The sequence below is a fragment of the Rhineura floridana genome, chromosome 16 (assembly GCF_030035675.1).
Source record: "Rhineura floridana isolate rRhiFlo1 chromosome 16, rRhiFlo1.hap2, whole genome shotgun sequence".
NCBI classification, from domain to species: Eukaryota; Metazoa; Chordata; class Lepidosauria; order Squamata; family Rhineuridae; genus Rhineura; species Rhineura floridana.
Genome location: NC_084495.1, coordinates 4,784,627 through 4,810,740, shown reverse-complemented (window position 1 = coordinate 4,810,740; position 26,114 = coordinate 4,784,627). Strand labels below are relative to the sequence as shown.

Below are 26,114 nucleotides of genomic sequence, written 5' to 3'. Positions count from 1 at the left end.
AGTGAGCTGGCCTTCTGGAAGAAAGAAAAAGATTATGAAGACTCAGAAGAATAACAAGGAGGAGGGGGAAAATGGAAAAGAAATGATGAAAAAGAGAGCTGGAGAAAGGTTTTCCAATCAGCAGGTACAAGAATGATATAGTAACGACAGATCAGCGCCAGCGTCGTGGAGAATGAGAAACAGAACGTAATCTGGAGATAGATGAGATTGATAATGTTTATAAGTAAAAGTGGGAGACAGAGACTGAGTTTAAGGGACAAGGGGAGTCCATCCCCTGGGGCAGGATGGATCATGCCCGCTTCCAGGAGCTGATGACTAAGGAGGAGATTCTAGAGAATTCACAAGAAATGAACTCCGGGATAATTGTTAGCCTTGATGGGATTGACATAGGGGACCTGAAACGTTTTGGCAGGGACGGGACGGTCTGCAGAACCTGTGGATGGTCACCGGAGTTATCCCTGACATAAGGAAAGTGAGTCGCTCAACCTTAATCCCCCAAATGTCAAATGAGGAAGAACTAAAATTGTTTGGGAATTGGAGGCCATTAACAATTGGCTCCGTTCTATTAAAACTATTCTCATAGATCTTGTGGCTCATTTGCAAGAGAACTGTCCAATTAATAACAGAGAGATTTTATAGCTGCAGCAGGCTGTTGGGGAAATCTGTGGCTCATAAAACAACTATTATAGCAAGTCAAGAGCTGCAGGAAAGAACTGAGCCTGGTCCTGATAGACATAGGCCTTCGATTATCGCATAGACATCTTAAGTTGGTCTTAAAGAAAAGAAGATTGGACCAATTGATGATCCAGCTAATGATGGATTCCTGTACTGAGGCAACAACCAGGTTTACTTTAGGTAATGTTGACTCAGGAAGGATCCAGTTGTATTCTAGGCTAAACAAGGAGATCCATTATCCCTGCTGATGTTCAATCTGGCAACAGATCTGTTGCTGACTAAGTTGGAGGGGGTAGGTCAAGACATCAAAGGTGAAGGCTGGAACATTCGTGTTCTAGTCTTTGCCAATGATTTAGCACTTGACAGGAAAGAAGACATGGAATACAACACCCAAATTCAACAAAAATCTCACTCCCTTGCAGGATTAAAAATTCAACCTAACAAATGTTGTGGTTTGCATATTAGACCCACAAAAGATTCCTATGTTGTAAATAATGCTGAAGGCTGGGATAGTAATGTGGACTATATTCACATGATACCACCAGGAAACCTGGAGAAGTAGGTTGGTGTTAAGATGGATCCATGGGTTTGTATCTGTAAATATAGTGCTGAGGATGATGTGAAGTTGCCATTTATTGATTTCATTTCCCTTTTTTATGTGTGTTCAGTCATCTTTCTCTTGGCTTCTACTATAGTATTAATCCAAAGTGAATATAGCCAAAGTGAATTTTTCCCTCCAGGGAAAAGTAAATAAAGAGAACTTTACAAAGCCTTTTAGAAATTATTACCCTCGCTGACTTTTCTTCTGCAAGTGGCCATTCACAGCTATGCAAGAAGAGGAAGGGAGGGAGAGGGAGAGGATTGGGTTTGTTGTTGCGTTAAATAGTTTTTCCCCATGGGACATGTCTTGCTGATGATCTGTGTCATTCACACAATGATTTTAAATCTTTTGTTTTGTTTCCCAATCCCTGGGGGCAGATGACTACTTGATGATGGGCAATCAATACAGTAGCAGAACTGTAAATATAGGAACATAACCATATCCATTATGTATGAGGTGATCATGCCACCATCAGGAGAATCTGAAAACAATAGAGTTATTTTTACCAAATCACTACACTGGCCAAGATCATACAAATTTCAAGAAATGCAAACCTCTACAGACGGAGTTCGAATAAGGGCACCGTGGTCAAAAGACTAACAGGTACCGAACAGCGAACCTCACCGCTAGTCAACAGTGCCTTGCCTCCAGCTGAAACAAAGCCCACATGCCTGGAACTGAACTTTGTCTGTCTCCTTCCCCTGCTTTCTCTCATCTCTGTCTTCCTCCCTCATGTTCTCTTAAGATTGTGAGCTTCTAGGGGCAGTGACCTGTATTTTCTTACTTTGAAAAGCACCAGCCATGTGACTGGTAAGGCATTGTGAGGTGAAGGGGACTCTGTGCTTGCCTATTGGGGGTGGATGTCTCCGCAGGGCTTGCCCTACTCTCCAGCTCTTCATTGAGGAGCTTCTTCCACAGGAAGAATAAGCAGGGGGATTTCTAGGGTCTAGGCATTGCCCTGGCCACCCCGTTGGATTTGGACTCCAACTCACTGGTGTGTTTTTCTCCATTATGGTTAATGTGGAATTTCAGCTTAGAATGTTTCACAAGGTTACACAGGATTCTGCGTCTCTACACTGCAGTACAGAGCATGACTACTCAAGCTAAGATGTTGTTGCAGCAGCTAGACATGCCCCTTGAGACTCTTTAAGAATGCTCAGGGCAGGCTCTCCATTTGCGTGGGGAAGGTGTCTCTGAACAGGACTGGGTTAGCAAGTGGGCACTCCTACAAACCGGGAGAAGAGAGGGTGTTACTTGTGCCAGTCGGTACATCTGCTGGCGACAGGAGTGGAGGCAGCTCAGGCATAACTTCCTCAGACGATATCTCTGGTCCAGCCTCCAATTCCCCCTGCTCAGGGAATGGTGACTCAGGCGACAAGGGAGGGGCCAGAGGAGGAACACGGACAGCTCATCGTCAGACAGTAATGTTTCTTCAGCTGGAACTGAAACTAAGGGAGCGGAGCGGTCACAGCCTAAAGTGCTGAAGCCTTCTGCTAGTTCAGCACTGGGTCTCTCCCCTGGATCCCAGATTTCCTCCTTATCTTCGTGATCACTCCAGGAATGCTCCGCAGGGCCCATGACAGGTATAACAGATGAAGTGAGGGTGGGGTAATGGTCTCTAGTGCCATCAGCTAGCTTTGAGGCTACTTTGGGATGTGAATGTATTATTATCATCATCATCATCATCATCATCATCATCATCCCACCCTTCACCAATAGGTCCCAGGGTAAATCTGAAATACAATATTAAAAAGAATTTAAACACAAGAATAGGGTGGGTTCTGAAAACATATATCTCAGGAGACAAAGGCCAGGCTAAAGAGATGTGTCTGCCAAAAACTGTATAGCGAAGTTGTCACACACACTTTTGCAGGCAGGAAATTCAACAACTTAGGGGCTGTCATGGAAAAAACCCTCTCCTGGGCCACCATCCACCTGAGGGTGGCAGAACTACAAAGAAGACCCCCTCTGTTGAATTTAACACCCAAGAGGCTCTGTAGGGAAAGAAATGGTCTCTGAAATATTTAGGGCCTAAATGATTTAGGGCTTTAAACACTAACGTGAGCACCTTGAACTGGGCCCAGAAACAAACTGGCAACCAATGAAGCTGTTTTAAAACAGGGGTTATCTGAGTTCTGAAAGGAATCCCAGCCAGTAATCTGGCCACTGCATTTTGGATCAGTTGAAGTTTCTGAGCTGTCTTCAAGGGCAGCCACATGCAAAGCGCATAGCAGTAATCCAATCTGGAATTTACTGGAACATGGAGTACTGTGGCCAAGTCATCTCTGTCCAAAAGGGGTCGAAGCTGGCGAATCAGCAGGAGGTGGAAAAAGGCACTCCTAGCCACCGAGGCCACTTGAGCCTCCAGTGACATGCTGGATCGAGGATTATCCCCAAGTTACAAACCTGCTCCTTCCAAGGAAGAGCAACCCTATCCAGAACAGGCCATCCTCCTATCTCCTGCACTTGAGAACTTGGAACACACAACACCTCTGTCTTTTCAGGATTCAGCTTCAGTTTGATGGCCCACATCCAGCCCATCACTGTCTCCAGTCTAGCACCTCTACTGCCTCCCAAACCCTAGCCCTAATCCTAACCTAGAGCACCTCCCAAAGTTGTTACAGCTGGCTTCTGAGGGTGTAAGAGCAAAGCTCTCTTGGCCCGATGACAAGAGCTCATTCACCACACAGAAAAGCAGTACTGAATATTGTTTTTGGTAAGCTTTTATGCTAACCTTTGATGCATTTTAAATGGACTAATTGTTGAATGGTTAGTTTTATGTGGTAGTGATGTTATAACTTCTGTTGTGTAGTATGATTACGTACTATTAGTATAGACTGTATTTTCTGTGAATTGCTTTAAGGACAAACATATTTGTGGGAAATGTGGGATAAACAGGGTGTGACTAAATGAATTACAACTGAGCCACGTGGGTAGAAAGAGATCCTAGAATTATAAGTGTGTGTGTGTGTGTGTGTGTGTGTGTGTGTGTGTGTGTGTGTGTGTGAGAGAGAGAGAGAGAGAGAGAGAGAGAGAGAGAGAGAGAGAGAGAGAGAGAGAGAGAAATCAGCTCCCTGTCTCTGGTGACCTGCACAGATTCCACCGGGGCTCCTGTTTCTTGGCCATGCTAGAGTGAAACTTTACTTATTTACCATATTTATAGTCTGCCCTTTGCCCAGAATTCTCAGGATGGAAATACATAACACTAAAACCAAAGTTAAACCATAACATTAAAACAAGCCAGCAAAAATTCCATACAAATGAAACAGCAACAGCAATAAAAATTCAGTGTACCCCACCTTCTCCAAGAAGCCTGAGTAAAGAAGTATGTCTTTATCTGCTGACGAAATCACAGCAATATTGTGGTGAGACACACTTCAGAGGGGAGGTCATTCCAGTGGCATGCGCTCACGGCCAAGAAAACCCACCCATGGGTCCTCACCCCACATATCTCATTGGGTGTTCTTAACACAGAGGCAGGACAATATGGGAGGAGAGGTCTATCAGGTACTTGAGGGCAAGGTCACTTAGGGCTTTAAATGTCAATATGAAACCTTAAATCTTACTTGGAAGATACAATAGTTCAACGTGGAAGTGATCAGGGCATGGATCATTGTGGCCAAGCTATCTCTGTCCAGCAATGGCCATAGTTCATAGAATCATACAGTTGGAAGGGGCCTATAAGGCCATCGGATCCAACCCCCTGCTCAATGCAGGAATCCAAATTAAAGCACACCCAACAGGTGCCTGTACAGCTGCCTCTTGAAGGCCTCCAGTGTTGGAGAGCCCATCAACTCCCTAGGTCATGGGTCCCATTGGCGTACTGCTCTAACAGTTACGAAGTTTTTCCTGATGTTCAGTCGAAATCTGGCTTCCTGCAACTTGAGCCCATTATTCCGTGTCCTGCACTCTGGGACGATCGAGATCCCGGCCCTCCTCTATGTGACAACCTTTCATGTACTTGAAGAGTGCTATCATATCTCCCCTCAGTCTTCTCTTCTCCAGGCTAAACATGCCCAGTTCTTTAAGTCTCTCCTCATGGGGCTTTGTTTCCAGTCCCCTGATCATCCTTATTGCCCTCCTCTGAACCTATTCCAGTTTGTCTGCATCCTTCTTAAAGTGGGGTGTCCACAATGTGATGCAGTACTCAAGATGAGGCCTAATCAGTACTGAATAGAGGGGAACTTATACTTCACGCAATTTGGAAACTATACTTTTTAAAAATGCAGCCTAAAATAGCATTTGCCTTTTTGTAGTCACATCACACTGTTGGCTCATATTCAGCTTGTGATCAACAACAATCCCAAGATCCTTTTCACATATGCAGTACTGCTAAGCCAAATATCCCCCATCTTATAACTGTGCATTTGGTTTCTTCTTCCTAGATGTAGGACTTTGCACTTATCCCTGTTAAATTTCATTCTGTTCTTTTCAGCTCAATGCTCCAGCCTATCAAGATCCCTTTGAATTTTGTTTCTGTCTTCCAGGGTATTAGCTATCCCTCCCAATTTGGTATCATCTGCAAATTTGATAAGCATCCCCTGTACCTCTTCATCCAAGTCATTGACAAAAATGTTGAAGAGCACTGGGCTCAGGACTGAGCCCTGCGGTACCCGGCTTGTTACCTCTCCCCAGTTTGAGAAGGAACCTTTGATAAGCACCCTTTGAGTACAATTCTGGAGCCTACTGTGGATCCATCTGAGAGTTGTTCCATCCAGCCCACATTCAGCTAATTTGCTAATCAGAATATCATGTGGCACTTTGCCGAAAGCTTTGCTGAAGTCGAGACTAGCCAGAACTGGGCATAGGCACTCCTAGTCACTGAGGCCACCTGAGCATCAAGGGACAAAGATGACTCAAGGAGCACCTCCAAATTATGTGCCAGGTCTTTTCAAGGGGAGTGCAACCCCATAGAAAACAGGTACATACACCAATTCCTGGACCTGAGAACTGCCCACCCCAAAAACCTCCATCTTGTCTGGATTCAGCTTCTGATTTTTGGCCCACATCCAGCCCATTACCAAGCAGGATGTCAGGTATAGGTTGGTGACTCCTCATTCCAAATCTCTTGACGACAGCTCCCAACAGCTTTATATAGATCTTAAACAGCATTGGAGCAAGCCTGAGTCCTGTGGGTGCCCCCAAAATTCCCAGGGGGCTGACCAGAAGTCTTCCAATGCTACTTTCTGAAACCACCCATGGTGATGGAATTGGAACCACTGCCCCCAAAACCCAATCGCCAAAGGTGATCCAGGAGAATACCATGGCCTATGGTATCAAAAGCCACTGAGAGATCAAGGATAATTAACAGGACTGCACGCCCTTTGCCCCTCTCTTGATGTAGGTCACCCGTTAGGATGGCCAGGGCAGTTTCTGTGCCAAACCCAGGCCTGAAGGTCCAGCTACTCAGCTTCCTCCAAGCATGCTTGAAGTTGTACCTTGCCCCCACAGGGGATATTCCTGACTGGATGATAGTTATCTAACACTTCTGGGTTAAGGGAGATCCTTCACAGCCTCCTTCAAGGCCTTGCTTTGGTATGTCCCCCTCCTGCAACGAGGCATTCTCCACTCTCTGGACGCACCCAGCCAATCTCCTCTGACTAGCTTTTATCAGCCATGAAGGCACCACCATCACTGCCACATAGTAAGGCGTGATAATGTGCCTGTGCCAGTCTTCAGTCAGACTCATCCACTTATGTTCCAGCCATCATCCTACTTGCTTCATGAAAAAAATGGAAATGGACCGCCTTCAAGTTGATCCCGACTTATGGCTACCCTATGAATAAGGTTTTCATGGTAAGTGGTATTCAGAGGGGGTTTACCATTGCCTCCCTCTGAGGCTAGTCCTCCCCAGCTCGCTAGGGCCTGCTCAGCTTGCCACAGCTGCACAAGCCAGCCCCTTCCTTGTCCACAACTGCCAGCTGGGGGGCAACTGGGCTCCTTGGGACTCTGCAGCTTGCCCACGGCTGCGCAGGTGGCAGGGCATGTAACCCCTGAGCCACTCACTGTGGGGGTGATCTTTAGCTGGCCCTTGACACCCAGGAGACACGAGTGGGGATTTGAACTTGCAGACTCTGGACTCCCAGCCAGGCTCTCCTTGCCACTGTGCTATACCAGCTGTCATCATCACGCACAATTCCCATGAAAGGTGCTTTCTGGTCTCCGAAGTGTTGGTGAGAGCATCGAAAGCAATCCTGTTGAGAGCCCTTTCTGCCTTGCCATTCCATAACGAGACCCGCCTGGCTTCAAGAACAGCACCAAACATATCATTTGGAAAATCACCCAGAGCATTCAGGAATCCTTCAGATTCCATAAATCTCCAGGGTTGGACCATCTTAATAGTTTCCCCCACCCCTGCAGGGAGGTCTAGCTAATGACAGTCCAAACTGCACCAGGAAATTATTCGTCCATGTCAATGGGCTCAACAACCCCCCCATCCCACTAACAGGTCTCTGCCTGTAGCAAACACTAGATACCCCAACACAACTGTGAAGGTATTCTCCAATTCCATTTCTGAAGCCAACTCTGCCAGCTCAGTCAGGGAGACTGTTGGGAAGTGAGGTGGGTGGTACACCAACAGAATCTCCATTCTGCCTCTAGTTCCCAACACCAGAAACAGACCCTCACATTCTGCCACAGAGTAAATTGGCTTCCTTGTGAGAATGATGGCATTTTTATGGAGGCAGCAGCAGCCACACCTGACCCAGCCTGGTGCTGTGCCGAGGAGCATGGGACACACCACTGGGTTGAAGATGACCCACCCAGGTCATCTACCCAGGCATCAGCACTGCACAGCAGGGCAGCTCCATGAGGAAATCATAGATGATTAACTTTGCACCAACCTAGCATTGATTAGGAGCAGCACCAGAACAGAGGATTGGCTAATGTGGTGTCCTCACACTCTGAAACCTGGGAGACGGTTAAGAAAGGAAAATAGCTTTGACATATGCACCTGAGCCTTGATGCCCAGTTCTAGTTTCCCAAGGGCTTGCTGCTATTGGACACAAAACATTCAGGTAGGCAGGCCTTGGTCAAATCCAACAAGGCAGACGTTAACTTCATATGGATTTTCTCTTGGGGCACTCGCCGCCTTGCAACCCTTACCTGTGCAGATGAAGCCAGGCAACCCTCCATAGATCAGTTCATCATTGTCAGGCAACACAAAGGGGCACCTAGTTTGCACCTCCAGGCAGTATTGCTTGCATGGAATCCGGTGTTGGCACTGTAGTTGTGTCACATTGAAATACTCAGAGCACAGCCAAGCCTTGTAGACAGCCTACAGGGAGGGAAGAAGAAGCCAGAAGAGGCAAGAGTGCATTAGAAAACAGGGACCTGTTGGATCAGTGGAGGAGTGAACTCAGTTGTGCACAGCCTTCTAAAACGAGTGGTGTTGGGGCTCCCTGTCTGAAATGGAAACGCTTCCTCTGAAGGCCAGGCACACGGAGGCTGGTTGTGAACCAAAGCCACATTCAATATCTTTGGGGTCAACAATACATTGTGCACAAAGGTGCATATTAAAGCTCTGATGCTCAGTTTTTAGAACAGCCATTTCAAGAGAAAGCAACTGAGACTTGATAAGTGGGGAGGGGGAGCCATTTAACCCCTTTCAGATGGCATATCCCTCTCCCCTATACCCCTAGCCCAATATGCCATCCTCTGGCTAGCTGTGGCTCTCGAGGGTCTCACCCAAGGAGAGCCCTGTCCCATCACCTGCTGGTCAAGATCCTCATAACAACCTGGTTTCTTCTACACACAAAACAGCTGCTCTTCTTTTGTGATCTTCCCTTTCCTGTTCCAAATACCCTTCTATGGTTTTTCCTCTCTGTGATTTCAAATGCGTGTTTGCGTTTGTAAGTAGGTAAATTCACTCAAAGTAGACACACCACTGAAGAGCTAGAGCCTGCCCTATACCACTTAGAAACTTCGGTAATTCAGTGGTATATGAATACCTTAAGTAAAATAGGTAAATAAAAATCTCTAGAAGAGTAGTCAAGGCTTCTTTATAAGGAGGTATGGCTCAAGCCCCTCCACACCTCTTTTTAGAAACAAACCATTGGCTTGCTGTTAGAAACAAACCATTCTTTTTATGGGTATGCAAGAGTTGCAAATTGAATTTACCAGTGTCTGAAAAGCATGCATGCAATGGTGCTCATGTATATTTTGACACAAAAGCCAAATGTATTCTGACCTGGTCAACTGTGCTATGCTGCCAAGTCCAAAGGAATCATTTTTAATCCTACCAAGAAGGGCTAGTTCAGAATCTAACTATTCAGAAGCAATTACACACCCTGCATTACTCTCTCCTTGTGAAACACACATGTACACCACCATAGAATAAAAGACCAACAAGCTGCCTGTAGCAAACACCAGGTCCAGGTTCTGTCCTGCAACTCAAATTAACGCTCATTATAAAAAAAAAAAGCATTTTAATGTTCAGTACTGAAGTGTGCTGTGCCATTCAGCAGCATCACTGGTGTAGGAGGGGAACACACACTGGCTGAATGTAGCAGGACTGGCTTTTGAGCGGACGTCTGGGTGCAGCCCGTTCATGGTTATATAGGAGGGGTTCAGATGTAGCACACTTAGACACGGCAGACATTAAACTAGGGAAAAAAGCATCCAAAAACGACAAACCAAAACAACAAAAGCCTACCATGACACATCATAAAGTCTACCTGGTCCTTCTGCACTGGATTCCCTAAGACCTTGAAGGGATCCCTGTGTCATGAATTGTGATTCCCTTGCCACAAGCTCTTCATCCTCACCTTGTGGGAAGCCAGCCTGGCCACTGACACATGAAAATGGTCAGGAATTAATATATGCACTTTAGCAGAATATTTCTCAAGTCCAGCTGCTGAAATGTTGCACCATTCACTACAGCATCAGTCAGGTCTCAATATTCCAGCAATGCATAGCCATGTCTGGAAGCTATGACTGGGGCACCTTCCTTCCCAGCCCAGAGACAGGTCCTCAGAACTACAAGTTCTGCTTTGCACTTCACTGTTGACACTGCTATGTGCTAAGCTTCACGATATAGTGAGGCATGCACAGTTCTATGCTGAGGAAAGCTGACTCTTATACTGTGCACATTAAGGAAACTGTGCTGAGTTTGCATAATTGAGACCAAGATACCTTCAGGACCGCCTCCTCCCAAACAAGTCTGTCTGTCTAACCAAAAGTTTGGAGAGGCCTTGCTTCATGTCTCATCACCACCGGAGGCTCAGTTGGTGGACAGGAACATAGGAGTGGTTTCTTTCTGTTGTAGCACCAACACTGTACCATGCCTCAGGAGATTCAGATGGTTCTCTCCTTCAAGGCATCCAGGTGCTGGGCAATGAAGTCAAAGAGGTCTTGGGCTGAACTGGTCCATGAATTTTGATCCCCTTGACTTTTTCTAGCTGGTTCTATCTGCTACGCTGTGTTTTAAATGTTAGAATAAGCAAACTTGTATGTTCCCTTTAAGGGATATTTGGGAAATATCCCATGTACCTGTTTGCCATGATGTAACTTCCTAATGGGTGGGGTTAGTTACCTGGCTTCCTCCTCTTTTCTCCTGGATATTAGCTGATTCCTGCATATCCACCATTGCCACTACTTTTTTACCTCTGGGAGAGGCAGCATGGAAGATGCTCGCCTGAGAGCATCATTACCAAAGGCGAATGGACTCCTTTTCTTTCATCTAAGCTAGAGCCTATGTTTCCTGAACATATGAAAGGTCGCGAGTAAACATTCTTTATCTTTTTACCTAAGAAGGTTGTGTCTGCTGTTATTAGTGCCTAGGGAAAGGTGGGCGGGTTTTACTCTCACTTCCACTGCTTGCGTTTATATCTCTGCTAAGAAATAGGACCACAAAACTGTACCTATTTCATTTTTAAAATTACCAAACATTAAATAAGGGGGGGGGAAAGCTGGATCATCTTGAAGTGGACACTGCAAAATACTCCTTATATTTGCTATAATTTCTTGCCAATGCTTCTTTGCTCCAGAACATTCCCAGCTGTTCTTTGCTCTAGGTGTCCCACAATTGCAACAGGTACTATTACCTGTATTGTAAATCCTGGATTGTCTAAGTGGTGTCAGACACCACATTGTCCATTATTTGTTTGAATGTCTGTTAAAGTGAATAAAGTGCTATATTTATTAATATTTTTCCAAATATAATTCCAGTTTTCATTGGGGATAGCTGTTCCAATTATTTGCTCCTATTTCACAACATAAGCTGCCAAACTGATGTCTCCCAAACGCCTCATAATTTGAAAAACTTTAGACAGTATTTTTGTTTGTTCATACAGTATTAATTTCTCAAACTCATTTAATGGCCTCACAGTCTGTGTTTTATTTACTGTTTTAATTATTTAATGTTTTAACATTTTATATATATATTTTAAAATATCTGTGATATTTGCTGTCTTGTGGTTCTTGGAAATGACAAAAAGGATTGTTGTTGTTATGTGCCTTCATGTCGATTACGACTTATGGCGACCCCATGAACCAGTGACTTCCAATAGCATCTGTCGTGAACCACCCTGTTCAGATCTTGTAAGTTCAGGTCTGTGGCTTCCCTTATGGAATCAATCCATCTCTTGCTTGGCCTTCCTCTTTTTCTACTCCCTTCTGTTTTTGCCAGCATTATGGTCTTTTCTAGTGAATCATGTCTTCTCATTAGGTGTCTAAAGTAAGATATACATACATAAATGCAATTTATGCTGCATCTCCTCTGCATGGGGATGAGGGAACGGCTATAAGATCACTGAATCCTGCTGTCCTCTTGAGGATTCCTGGAAATTCAGCTTTTGCCCTCCCCCCCATGCCTGCACAGAAGGAAGGGCATCTTTGCAGACTTATCTGTGTGTCCCAGTGGCAGAGCAGTGGAATGCATGTCTGCACATCTCTCTCTCTCTCTCTCTCTCTCTCTCTCTCTCTCTCTCTCTCTCTCACGGAGAGGTCAGAATGGCCTTCGTTGCTCTTCCATTATTAGGACATCTGTAATCCATTTTACTGTTGTTAATGTGACACTCTTTTCTCCTGGAGAACTGTAGTGGCTAGCAAACTGGCTAATGTAGCTCCTTTTGTGGCCCTCACTGCTGGCACCAAGTGAATGCCTTTAACTTTCTTGGCTTCTGTCACTAAAAGAGCCCTTTGTAATATTGTTACTGCCCCAGACAACTTTGCATACTGGGCACGGCGATAAGGTGACGGGGAATTTTGGGATTCATTGGACCGGGGGTCCCTAAGGAAACTGAAGACACAGGCTTGCAGCAAAGTTAGGGCTTTATTGGTTACATGCACACAGTCAGTCTCCCTCTGAGTGAGCCGAGAGCTGCAACATGGCACTGTTTGCCAGGGTTTTTTATACATTTCAGGACAAAGACTTTAGCATATACCAATCGGGACGTTACATGCCAGCATTACATAGGAATTACATGAGCATTACACGAGCATTACATAGACACTGCATGAGTATTACACTGTCTACATTATGTTCTGGTCAATTTGGCAATGTTTAGCACTTCACATACCAGTACATTTTCACTATGAGGTAAGCATTTTAGTTAATGCAGTCCTTTCTACGTTTTGGAGAGTACAAGGATGTTCAGTGTTATCTTTTAGAGTTCAAGCTGTACCATACATATCAGCACAGCCAGGGAAGAAAGCTCCAAAGAGAAAAGGGTTCTGGCTGGCTACTAAACTATTAAAATATTATAAACCTTTATAGCTTTATAAAAGAATATATTTTGCTTATTGTTTATATATATAGAATTCCCCATTAAAGGAAATTAAATGTGGGTGAAAACTCACGGCATAACACCAAAGTTAAACCACCAACAGTTATAAAAATATCATGAAAAAACACATCCATCTAAACCTGGACTGGGGAAGCCGTGACTTGCAGGCTTCAAACCGGATAAGGACTAGAGCACAAGTGGTGCAAGACTGACTTCAAAGCCAACCAAACACTTGTCATTGTTGTTGTCATTTATTGCCCACCATTCACGCAAAGGTCCCAGAGCGGCTTACAACATTCTTAAAATATGACATTGACCAGTGACTATTTGGCACTGGTTAGGCCTCATCTTGAGTACTGCATCCAGTTCTGGACACTGCACTTTAAGAAGAATGCAGACAAAGCGGAACAGGTTCAGAGGAGGGCAATGAGGATGATCAGAGGACTGGAAACAAAGCCCTATGAGGAGAGACTGAAAGAAAAGGCATGTTTGGCCTTGAGAAGAGGAGGGGAGATATGATAGCACTCTTCAAGTGCTTGAAAGGTTATCGCACAGAGAAGGACCATGATCTCTTCATCCTGGAGTGCAGGATAAGGAATAATGGGCTCAAGGTACAGGAAGCCAGATTTCAGCCGTACATCAGGAAAAACTTCCTAACTGTTAGAGCAGTACGACAATGGAACCAATGACCTACGGAGGTGGTGGGCTCTCCAACACTGGAGGCATTCAAGAGGCAGCTGGACAGCCACCTGTCGGGGATGCTTTAAGTTGCATTCCTGCATTGAGTAGGGGGTTGGACTCGATGGCCTTATAGGCCCCTTCCAACTCTATGATTGTATGATTCTATGATTAAAAACAATTTTAAAACAACTTAAAATTCCAAAAGAGGGTGGGTCCTAAAAACACTTGTCTCAGGTGTCAAAGCTCAGGGTAAAGAGGTTCATCTTCAGCATTCATCTAAAACTGCACAGCAGTTGCTGACTTCAACACCTGAGAGGGGCTGCAGGGAAGGAGGCAATCTTTCAGATATTTGGGACCTAAGTCGTTTAGGGCTTTAACCACTAATGTGAGCACCTTCAATTGAGCCCAGAATCAAACTGGAAACCAATGCATCTGGTTATCTGAGTTCTGAAAGGAATCCCAGCCAGTAATCTGGCTGCTGCATTTTGGACCAGCTGAAGTTTCTGAGTTGTCTTCAAGGGCAGCCGCACATAGAGCGCCTTGCAATAATTCAATGTGGAAGTTACCAGAGCATGGAGTACTGCAGCCAAGCCATCTGCCTACCATGTGGCAGTGCGGGCTGCTAAGAAAGCTGATTTTGTAGCTTGCATTGACCATGGTATCCTCCTGGACCAGCTCCACAGAATAGGAATTGGGGGCGCTGTGTTACAGTGATCCTGGTTCTACCTATGAGATCAAGTCCAAAGAGTTACCAAATTCTTCCAAGGTACACAGGAAGTGGATTGAACTGTGAAAGACCAAACCAAATTGCGTTTGCATTTTTAGAAATTTGTAGGGTAGTACAATATCTCAGAGAGGAGGTCAGGTCTCCTGCTCCCCTGGTGCATTTACTATAGCCACCCAATTTCCGTGCTTTTTAAAGTTTTATAGAAATATCTGTTGGCTATAGGTAAACTGCAAGGTTTTTGGTGTATTAGGGAATATTTTTGTAACTGATAATTTAAATTGTTAAATTATGGTTTGATTTTGTTGTTAGACACAACAAAATATAACAAGAAGTCAAAATCCTTGCCTTGCACTTTGAACCTATTGGTTCAGCTCCTACCCTCTGAAGCAACAGAACAGATTTGCTATATCACTTTATGCGATGGGAGCCTTTCTGAAATTTTAAGATGGCCTCTTCATCTTGCCTCTCAATAATATCTTTTTCTGTCTCAAAACACCCAAATCCTTCAGCCTTTCCATGTGGGGCTCTATCTTTGTTGCCCTTCTCTGGACATGTCCCATTTAGTCAATATTCTTTAGAAATGGTGATACCCAAGAGACAGTACTTGAGGCAGATCTAGACAAAGCAAAAGAGAGGTGTGCCATTACCTTTCACAATCTGGACACTACGCTTCTGTTAATGCAGGACAAGTTACATATTCTTGTTAGAAGATTGGCAATCTCAATATTTGAGTTCTTTGAGAACTATCGGGTGGATGCCATCCGGACCTGGCAAGTTCACAGAATCACAGAACAGTAGAGTTGGAAGGGGCCTATAAGACTGCTGAGTCCAACCGCCTTCTCAATGCAGGAATCCAAATTAAAGCACACCTGACCGATTTGTCAGTTTCTCTTTTGTCTGTTAGGCCAAGTATGTCATCTCGCCTCACCACTATTTGCCTCAGTACCTCAGACTCACTGCCTGCACAAGTTACGTCAGGCACAGGGATCTGCCCTGCATCCTCTGCTGTGAAGATGGGTGCAAAGAATTCATTCAGCTTCTCTGCAATCTCCTTATATTCCTTTAGCACACCTTTGATGTTTTGGTAAGTGTAGCCTGCTGTATCACAGTGCTGTAGCAGGGATGAGAAAAATAGGGCATGCTAGAATCCCCTCTTATGCACTGCATATAGGGTTGCCATAAGTCAGAATCGAGATGAAGGCAGTCCATTTCATTTTCACTGCTTGGAGAGCTTCAGGAGTTCTGCTAGACTCCTGTGCATGCATGCTGTGTTCAGTCCCTGTAAGATGCTTTCTAAATTTCATAGATGCCTTCCCTAGCTATGACCATACAGTGGCTCCTGTGATGTTCCTGTATGTGAATGTAATGTAAATATGGTAAGTGCAGGTTTATTATAGGAAATATGGTAAGTGGAGTGAGTGAGAAGGGGGAGTACATGGGCTGTAGAATGCTGGATGATGATTGGCTGTGTGTTTGAATGGCTGAAGGTATAAATGAGAGGATGACAGTTGAGTCAGGGTGGGTGTTGGACGGTGGGTGTTGGACAGGGTGGTTGTGGACAGGGAGGTTGATGCGGAGAGTAAGAGGTGGCTGTTGAGAGATTGGATTGGGAGTTCTGAGGCAAATATTAGGAATTAGGAACATAAGAGAAACATTTATGAAACCATATGCTTGTTAATGAAATCTATAAGTAATCTTGTTATTCTTAGTGTTATCAATAAATATTTTCTTGGTTTACTTAAAGCCTGATTCCTCAGCTGGGGGGCACAGACCAGGGGGGAGGCAGAGTAACCAAGGCTGAAGAAGAAATAGTATCAAATGGTGGCAGCGGTGAAGGAAGAGATATTGTATCAACATCCAATACCACAGAGCAACCCAGAGCTGTGAGCTTCATAGGCAAGAGGCTTCAGGGGGCTTGGGAATTACCTATACACACAGACACAAGGTATCAAAATAACCAGGAAGAGACTAAGGTACAGTCTAGAGGTTATATTGGATACACAGAGTGTTGGGTAGTGTGGCCTAGCAGGGGGATCTTTTGAGATCTGTGCTAGAGCGGAGAGAGGTAAAAATAAACATGACAATCCTGACTGCTGGTAGCCATGCGTGAGAGCGACACAGGTGGTGCCAGGGAAGGACGTCACAGCTCCATCCATCCTCACAAAGATGTCCACAGGGAAACGGATTTCCTCTGCTGCTGAGGTTTTGCTTTTTCCCCTTCTAACGACAATTTCCTCTCAGTTCCCTAACTCCCATCTGGTACCAGAGCATTCTAGATATTTAGTGGTAGTGAGTAATATGAATATACAAACTCCTCAGACCAAGTTCCTGCTGGACTAAAAAAAGGTGAATAAGTGTGTATTAAAAAAAAAAAGTTAAGATTTCCAGTATGTGCTGTTTCTGAGTATACCCATGGAGCAGCAGAGCCAGAGAAACCATTTTCCAAATTTGTTTATGTGTGACTCAAAGAACATGCAGCAACGAAGTCCAGGAACTACAACTCTCTATTTTAGGTCTCCCTGCAGGAAAGGGAATTACTTCCTGGCAGAGGTAGCAAATCAAAAGACACACAAATTAAACCGTGGGTGGCAAGAAGGAATATCTCTTTCCCTCAGAACTGGCCTCTCCCCCACAGCAGTTCCAAAAATCAAGTAAGAGTAAAGTACCCCATAGAAAAATATACCACAAAACACCACATCTATGAAACCAAGCTGTTCTTAGCAAAACACTGACAAAATTTCTGTGATGCTGTGTTACCTTTGCAATAGAATGGGCTACTCATTTACATCGAGTGAAGGATCAGATTTCTAGACTAGAATAAATGGCTTTACTCGGGTGCAAATAGCCAGGTTCAACTACCTTGTGGTGCAGAATATTTACTGTTTTGTTTTAAGGTTTCCTTTTGGCCTCATTCTACCAAGGTTACTTTTTCTCCCCAGAAACAAAGGCAGCAGCAAATTCATCCGGCGTGGAAATCACTTCTGGGGGAGGGGGAAGCGAACAGCTCTCTTGGATGCCACTGTCTGTTTTTATTTTTTCTCCAAGTATCAGATGATGCCACAGCGACATTGCCATGCTTTGCTCTGTGCCTTTAACATCACCACCACAAGCAGAAATCCAACAGAGGTAGATTTTTCTATCATTCATCACTCCACACCAGAAAAAGCACCACCTGTTAATTTTCTGCCTGACACACCCTAATCAGGCCTTGGATGGTTTGAGATGTTTTAACGATTAAGAACTGCAAGTTAGCCTCCACTGTGCTGCTTCATCTTTTATTGGGGTGTTGGATGAACATTTTAGAAATGTTGTACCTATGTTGTTTTCACATTTTCTGGCTTTTCCTTTATTTTTTATCTGCTTGTGCTTTATTTTGTTGTTAAATTACTTTGGGATAATTCTATTTTGTATAAAGTGACTAACAAATGCAATTAACAGTAGTAGCAGCAGTAGCAGTAATCATCATCATCACCAATAATATCTTCAAAACTGATAAAGAACTTCAGGGAACCCAAAATGAGGTGCCTCTCTCATTGGCCCCAAAGGCGGAAAAAAACCTCCCTGCTTCTTCCTCAGTGAGACTAGAGACTAGAGGCATGGTGGGTGGAACCAGATTAATCCAAACAATTCTCCCCCTGCCTGCTCCCCATTTCCTTTTCTCCCCCAACCCCACAGCCCCCTCTCGGCCCTCTAGTGTCCTGCTGTGCCAGCCTCCATGCAACCTGCAAATCCCCGTTTCCCCGGGAAGCAGGTGTGGTTGCCATGGCAGCCTTCGCCCAAGCCCCTGGCTCTCAGGAAGGGCAGGCTTTGTGTTCCAGCTGGGCCATGAACTCAGCGCCCCTCCCGCCCATCTGAGGATTTCCTATCCCCAAAGGGAAACTGCAGCTTCTGAAGGGAATGTTAAGCCAGTCCTCCCTCCCTCTGGGATTTAAGGCATCCAGGGCTCTCCTGGCTTGCCTGGAAAAGGCGGTTAAATGGGACCTGATTGTGGGGTGGGGGATGAATTGCCAGCCCCTGGCAATGCAGGAAAACCTGTCCCCCCTTCACTGAGCTGCATTTCAGACCCTGGCAGTCCTCTGCAAAACTGACAGGAGAGACCCCTAACTGGTCTCCCCACAAGGTTGTGGTTTTGTTTTAAGTTAAAAGCAGACAGTGGGTGGGAGTGGGGAATCAGAGTGGAGGAGGGCTACAGAACAGGGCAGTAGGGTTTTTAACCCTTTCTGGTAAGGCAGCTTAGTATTCCCCCTGAAAACCCACCTCTTCTGCAGCTACCCCATGGAGCAACAAGACAGAACCTAACCCAAGGGTCATGTGACTGAAATAACAATACCTCCCCCTCACACCCTCTGTTGCCACCCCTGAGTAGAATCTTGGATTGTAAGCTCCTTGGGGCAGGGACCTGCCTTCTTGTATTTTGCATAAAGCACATGGCCTGTGCCATCATAAAAAAAAAAATCTCACCCTATTTGAGTGACCTCCTACTCTGAGGTGAGCCTAAAGGGGAACCTACACAATGCACATTTTCTGAAACAATCTGAGAACTGAAAGACAGCCATCCCTCAAAATTCACACTTCTCTGAATTTTGCAGTGCAGTTCTCCAGCCACATAATGGGCACAATAAAGCATATACTGGGGTAAGTGTGCATAAAAATGCGTATCTTAATGAAAATAAGATATAAAAACCCTAGCCGCACTTACTAGGAATAAGCCTCACTGAATTCAATACAGCCAACCTCTGAGTAAACATAGTTAGGACTGCATAGTAAGTCTCTTTTCAAGAACATATTTTTAAAAAAATGTTGGCTATTTTAAAATGCTGTTACACACCTTGAGAGTCTGGACTGAGAGACAGGATCGTAGAAATATCTTGAATTACCAACAGCCACAGATAGGTCTGGGGGGGGGGGAGGAAGAGGAGGAGACAGAGAGTTTTTCAAACCCTTCCTTTCCATGCCATTTTCCCACCCAAAAATTCTGCTGAAGCTTCACTTTTCCCTTTGAGTTGTTAAGTGCAGCCAATGAGGCAAAGCCTTGGGGGAATTTCAGTGGGATAACAGCATGGGTGAAATTGGCCGAACCCATCTTTCCCCACCCTGCGGTCCTAGCTCAGAGCACCCAGTAGTACCGGAGCAGGATACCTTTTTGGCTGCATTGGCCAGATCCTTCTTTATCATGATGATGTCACATAATTGGCAGGTGGGTGGGGGCACCCACTTCTCAAAATCCCTTATGCTTCCCTTAAGTCTTTAAGATCAGGAACTTAAAGGGATAGGAGGGAGATTTGCAAAAGCCTCTTTAAGTCTCCCCCTTCACCCTTTAACTCCCTGATCAGGGAGATTTAAGAGTAGTGCAGAGAGACTTAGAAAAGACAGCCCTCTCTCTCTTGTTTGAGCAAATGGGAGCGCAGGAGCTGTCTTAAAGCCTTTGCAAAAGCCTCTTTGGAATAGCTCTCGTGCCCAAGAGGCTTCAAAGGGCACTTTTGCACAGGGTTTTAATCTCCACTCATCTGTTAATGGGGATTAAATCCTGCTGAGTTCAGGATCACCCAGACAAGGCAGGATTAAACCCTCTCCAACAGATCATCTGTCACTAGTGACATCATTGGGTGAGTGTGATTTGGGGAAATGCCCTCACAAGACAAACTGAACCCCTGTAGGGGGTCCTACTTGGGCTGGAGTTTCTGCACACCTGCGGTGGTGGTTGTTGGTTAAAAAATGAGAACAAGGAAAGAAGAAAGATGCATTTAGCAGCTTATGTAAATTGACCCTGTGAGGGAGGAGTCTCCCTAAGGCCACTTAGAAAGATCACAGTAGAAGCAAGGTTTGAACCTGGCCTCGCTAAGTCATAGCTTCATCTCTTAGTTGCTAAGGGGTTAAATCGTGCATTGACTGCATATGCCAGCTCCTGCACAGCAAAGGCAAAATTTAACCCCCTATTCATAGCAAATGTAGAATTTAACACCCCCTGCCAGCCCTGTCGCCCATCAGCAGTGTGTGTGTGGGGGGGAAGATTTAAATCCTGCTCACTTTGGGAGGATTCAATGCAAAACCCTTCCTGAAGGCTTTCCTCTGTTTTAGCCTAACCCAAATTACACGACGCCCTTGTGACATCAGGTGATTGGTAAGTGGGTGGCCCTGCCCACCTGTCAGGTTTGCCCCAGGAGCCAATCCTGATAAGGATCTGACCCATGGCACCAAACACATTTCTTGCCCCCTTCTTCTAAAGCTCCAAGCATGCTTTTGATGCTAGAGCAAATTGATTTTAGGCATATCTGAATCCCACTCACCATCCTTACATCAGCCACATTCAAAATTGTTATCCTGGCATAGTAGTTGGGGAGCAGGAAGAGAGCAGCTTGAGTTGTGAAGAGAATCTGAACTGAAGGCTCCTAGCTCTGGAAGTGGGGCCACAACCTGCTCCTCACTCAGCACCAGCCTTTGCGCCTGGTTCTCTGACAGATTTCACCTAGACAGGACACTTCCTCTCTGGGTGCTCTGGGTGTCTGTTCTGTTGGAAGTGGGGCAAGAGCAACTCCTGTTTTGTTCTTTTGTTTATGTTCCAGAAGGGAGATAGAGCTAGGGTCTTTCAGACAGACAGGCTCGTTCACCTTTACCTGTGATGCTCTGACTGACTTCCTTCTGTCGCTAGACTGTTACGTTACGTCTTTAGGGAAGCTTACCTGCCCCTTCTCCTTCCGCCCTTTCCACTTCTTTCTTCTCCGACTATCCGGGACAGAGGAGACATCCTTTTGTCTCTGCTCTCTCTCCTAGCCATGAGGCTAACTCCCGCACCTGGGCATTACGCCCCCAACTTAGTTAGTTAGTTAGAACTAAGTTTGCCTTTCTATCTACTATGTGTTTCTATAAATAAAGTAGCTTTTCTTATTTTACTAAGTCTCATGTCTCAGTGATCCTGATGCAGGGTAAAAGCCTGCTTTCTTAGGTAAATGCATGCACATGCTGGTGCACTCACATTTCAACATCCGCTGTTGCTCTCTGCTGTTGTGCTGCTTTAAACAAATTTAGCAACACAAACACACAAAGCAACATGTTCCTGCCCTGGGAAGCAGCAGCAGCAGCAGCGAGCCACCACCTTCATTTCCTCCTCACGTATTAGCATTAGGAATGGGTGACAGTTTCGATACAGTTTGCACTTTAAGCAAAATTTATCAAATTCACACTTTCTGAATCAGTATGAGAACTAAAACACAGCCATCCTTAGAAATTTGCATTTATTAGAATTTTGTGATGCAGTTCGCCAACGAAACAATATTTACAAAAATGCATATATGAGGGGAAAGCATGTATAAAAATGAATATATGAGTGAAAATAAAATGCAAAAATGCATTAGATAACGAGAAGTGGCTTGCAAAAAAAATGTGTACCTTTGCTTACAAAAATGTGTTTATTAGGAGAAATTCACACTAAAATGTTGGAGAATTGTCATGAGTATTTTTTTTAATCACAAACTGTTGCAGAAATGGGGAGAACTGAATTTAAGATTGGAAAAATTAGACACTGAGAGAACCGAAACTGACAGATCTTTCCATCCCTAATAAGCATTAGGATTATTTCAGCTTATTAGAGATGCCAACTATGAAAATAGTCTCAAGGAAACTTAGTCTAACAACACAACCAACCATATAAACTGTGCACAGACTAGAACGGAGGAAGTGGCCATACACAATTCTAAGAGGCAAAGCAACTTTGTCTCCCCCCAAAAACAAAATCCCTTAAAGGCCACAGTTTTTAAGCACTGCATTTTTATCTTTGTTGGAGCTGAGCATCTGGACTGGATAGGCCTCATTAATCGTGGATGTAGGGAAATGAGTTGCTAATGAGACGTTTGGGCACCTCTCCAAGGGTTGGCACATGTGGCTGCCACCGCATGAGGGCAAGAGGAGAGAGAGAGTCCTCTCTCTGAGGCAGCACAACAGCAGATGTCAAAGAGCCATTTTGGGAGGCCCAGGCAGTGTTTCAAAGGAGGCCTGACCCCTACAAGTTAAAGTCAGGAGAGAACAAGAACACACAGGAATCTTCTTGAGACATTTTGTTCATGGTCCATGGATGGCCCTTCTCACAGGGTCACACGTATTATGGATATTTGCAGGAATACTTTGACCGACAATTTGAACGAGAGAAATGTCTTATCTGTCAGTACCTGTAAACAGCTATCAGTGGGGACGGGAGCGCTCCTTTGATATGTTGGCATTGAGCTGCACTGTTTGTTTGCCACGCAAAAATTCTCAGGTGTGAAGACAGTGGCTCTTGCAAGTCCATAATATGGGTTAGAGATTTTTGAACAGTTAATTGCATCTAGTGTAAGAATAGATTTTTTTTAATTTAAAGGACTCCTCCCCTCCAGTGGTTTACAGCCATGTTAAAAATACAATGCAAGACAACCAGCAAGATGTTTCTTGAATTTCTGTTTTGCATTATTAGATGTGAGAATGCTTTTTTGTAATAATCATGTGAATTTTTAGAAATATACTAGACTATATATTATTAATATATAATATATTGCTGAATATTTATATATTACTCACTTTTGATTTCATTTTACATATGTATATTGCCACTACAAAAGATGTTTCAGGAGGGACGTTTTCTTAGGTGATGACAAAAATAAGCCCAAATTTATGTATTTTAATTAGGAATTACGATTTGGGAAGTTTACAAAAAAACAAATCAAACTAAAATACAATATTTTTCACATGCAAAATCGTTATGTAAACTAAATAGAGTCTCTCCAGTTTGTATCAGATAAGCCGCTCCAGCACCAAAGCACAGCTACAGTTGGGATCCATTTGCAGCCTCCACTGGGAGGCTGAGGACTGCATCCAAACTGAGCCCTACGCAGAACAGAGTAAACAGAAGGACAAGGAAGTCATCCTACCATAATGATCTGAACTGTTAATAAAGAGTATAGACAGGTAGCACGGAATTGCAAGGATGGTGTCAGGAAGGCTAAAGCTGAGAATGAGCTGAGGTTAGTGACGGATCCTACAAGCAACAAAAAAGCTTTCTTCAGGTGCATGCATAGCAAAAGGCAGAGAAAAGAAATGGTGGCACAGCTACTCAATGAGGATGGCAAAATGGTAACAGATGACCAAAACAAAGGCAGAAGTGCTCAATTCCTACCTTGCCTCAGTCTATGACCCTCCTGGGAAATGTGAAGTTGAAGGGGCAGGACTGCAGCTTGAGATTGATAGACAAATGGTCAAGGAATACCTAACAGCTTTGAATGAGTTCAAATCTTCAGGGCCCGATGAACTGCATCCTAGAGTAAGGAAGGAACTGGATGAAGAACTCTCGGAACCACTGTCTATTATCTTCGTGGAGGATGGGTGAAATGCTGGATGACTGGAGGAGGGCTAATGTTGTCTCTATCTTCAAAAAGGGCAAGAGGAGGAACCTGGGAGTTGCAGGACAGTCAGTCTGACACCAATCCCTGGGAAAATTCTGGAGCAGATTATAAAGCAGTCAGTCTGTAAGCACCTTGAAAACAATGCAGTGATCGCTAGAAGCCAACACGGATTTATCAAGAAAAATCCTGCCAGACCAATATTATCTCATTTTTTGATTGGGTAACCTCCCTTGTAGACTGTGGGAATGCTGTGGACATAATATATCTCAGCTTCAGCAAAGCTTTTGACAAAGTGCCCCATAATATTCTGATTAGCAATGATTAAATGTGGGCTAGATGGAACAACTATCAGGTGGAATCGTACTCAAAGAGAGCTTGTCAATGGTTCCTTCTCAAACTGAAGTGGCCTTTGAGTTTCCAGTGAGTATAGATGCTCATATGGGGAATCAAATGTACAGATGCAACAAGTTCCTTCATTATTCTAGGATGCAGTTCGTCGGACCCTGAAAATTGAACTCATTCAAAGTGATTAGATATTTCTTGACCATTTGTCAATCAATCTCAAGCTGCAGTCCTGCCCTTCAACTCCACATTTCTCAGGAGGGTCACAGACTCTCTTTTGGGAGAAGACTGAGCCAAAGTAGTGAGCAGTCTCTTTGGCAGTAGAGAGGCCAGAGCACAGAATGAAGTGGGTCATTTTACTGAAGGTGATAACCTCTTCCAGAATGGTAGTGTTTCCCTAGGAGGGTGGTAAATCTATAATAAAGTTCAGAGTCACCATTCTCCATGGCCCTTCAGGTGTGGGCAAAGGCTCTAATAGACCTGTGGATCATCCTGGGGTGTGCTTTGCTCTCATGCAAGTAGGGCAAGATTGTACATATTTTTCCTTGTTGTTTTGGGCCACCAAAATTCTCCTGTGACTGCCTGCAGTCTTAAATGGGTATCATGACACTGCCACAGAATCTTGGCCCAAAGGTCTCCTGGAGGCAGATACAGAGCCTTGTAGTGATAAAGCAGTCCTTCCCTCCTTGTGAAGCCTAGAGCCCTGTCATGAGCGGCTTCCTGTAGTTCTCGGACCTGCTCTTGGGTGAATGGATCTTGCTCCTGGGCGGCTCTCTATTCTTTGATCCAGGGATTGGCACAGGCAGCTGCCACAATCTTGTCTAAAGGTATGGCTGCAGGGATGAGACTGTGCTGGGACCATCAAGGGGCAAGCATTTCCACCTGCCTTGCCCCACCCCTCTGCCTGGGCCTTGTTGGGAGGGGCTGCAGGCTGAGTCGTGCTGCTGCGGGGGTGGGACTGTGCTGGGACCGTCGGGGGGCAGGCATTTCCACCTGCCTTGCCCCACCCCTCTGCCTGGGCCTTATCAGGAGGAGCTGCAGGCTGAGTCGTGCTGCTGCAGGGATGAGGCTGTGCTGGGACCATCAAGGGGCAAGCATTTCCACCTGCCTTGCCCCCCACCCCTGCTCTTAGTGACATTTGTTTGGGGACTGTCCTTTACCAGGAAGATGGATGTTTTTGGTTTGCTGTTCCTGTTTTTTTAGCTTTTCCGTTATTGTTAGTCTCTTAATGTTTTGATGTTTGCATGTTCTGCTTTGTACGTCGCTTAGAGTGGCTGACAATTCAGCCAGATAAGCGACTAATAAGTCGAATAAATAAATAAATAAATAAATAAATATGATATGGTGAAGGGAAGTTCTGGCCTAGTTTTGTATTCCAGCTTGCAAGAGAGCTCATCAGCTTTGCAGTTTTGGGCATGGGGAACATAGGTAATGCGGAACTGAAACCTGGCAAAGAATCGAGACCAGCACACTCGGCGCTGATTCAGTTTGCAGGCTGTCAGACGACTTTCAAGGTTCTGGTGATCAGTGCAAACCTCCACAATGTACTGCACCCCCTCTAAGAGATGCCACCACATCTCAGAGGTGTCACAGATGGCTAGGAGTTCCTTCTCACATATTGTGTGGTTCTGCTCAAAGTCAGTCAATTTACAGGGATGTAAATCCTTCCCTTCTCAGCATGCTATAGCTTCATCTGAGGCATCCACTTCCACCACAAATGGCTGTGTATGTGTGTCAGCATGTTGCAATATGGCTTCAGAGGAAAAGAACATTTTAAGATGGTCAAAAGCCTGTTGGAGTGCCAAGGTCAATTGAAAAGGGCTGGAACCCTTAAGCCAGCCTGTTTGGGGGGGGGTGGTCATTTTGGAAAAGGCAGCTATGAACCATCTGTGGAAGTTGGCAAACCCCAGAAAGTGTTGCAGGTCCTTCTTGGTCTTAGGAGGTGCCAGGAAAGCACACAACACACCTTCCCCAGGTCCATGTCCACCCCTGTT

The 26,114-nt window shown here is 44.8% G+C and overlaps 1 protein-coding gene across 1 annotated transcript in view; it reads right to left on the bottom strand.

Annotated features, from left to right (window-relative positions):
- Positions 1-26,114, bottom strand: part of NALF2 (NALCN channel auxiliary factor 2) — a 108,856-nt gene that overhangs the window by 6,807 nt on the left and 75,935 nt on the right. The window contains exon 2 of the mRNA XM_061598895.1: positions 8,381-8,552. Coding sequence (XP_061454879.1) covers positions 8,381-8,552 — 172 coding nt within the window. The remainder of the gene's footprint in view (positions 1-8,380; positions 8,553-26,114) is intronic.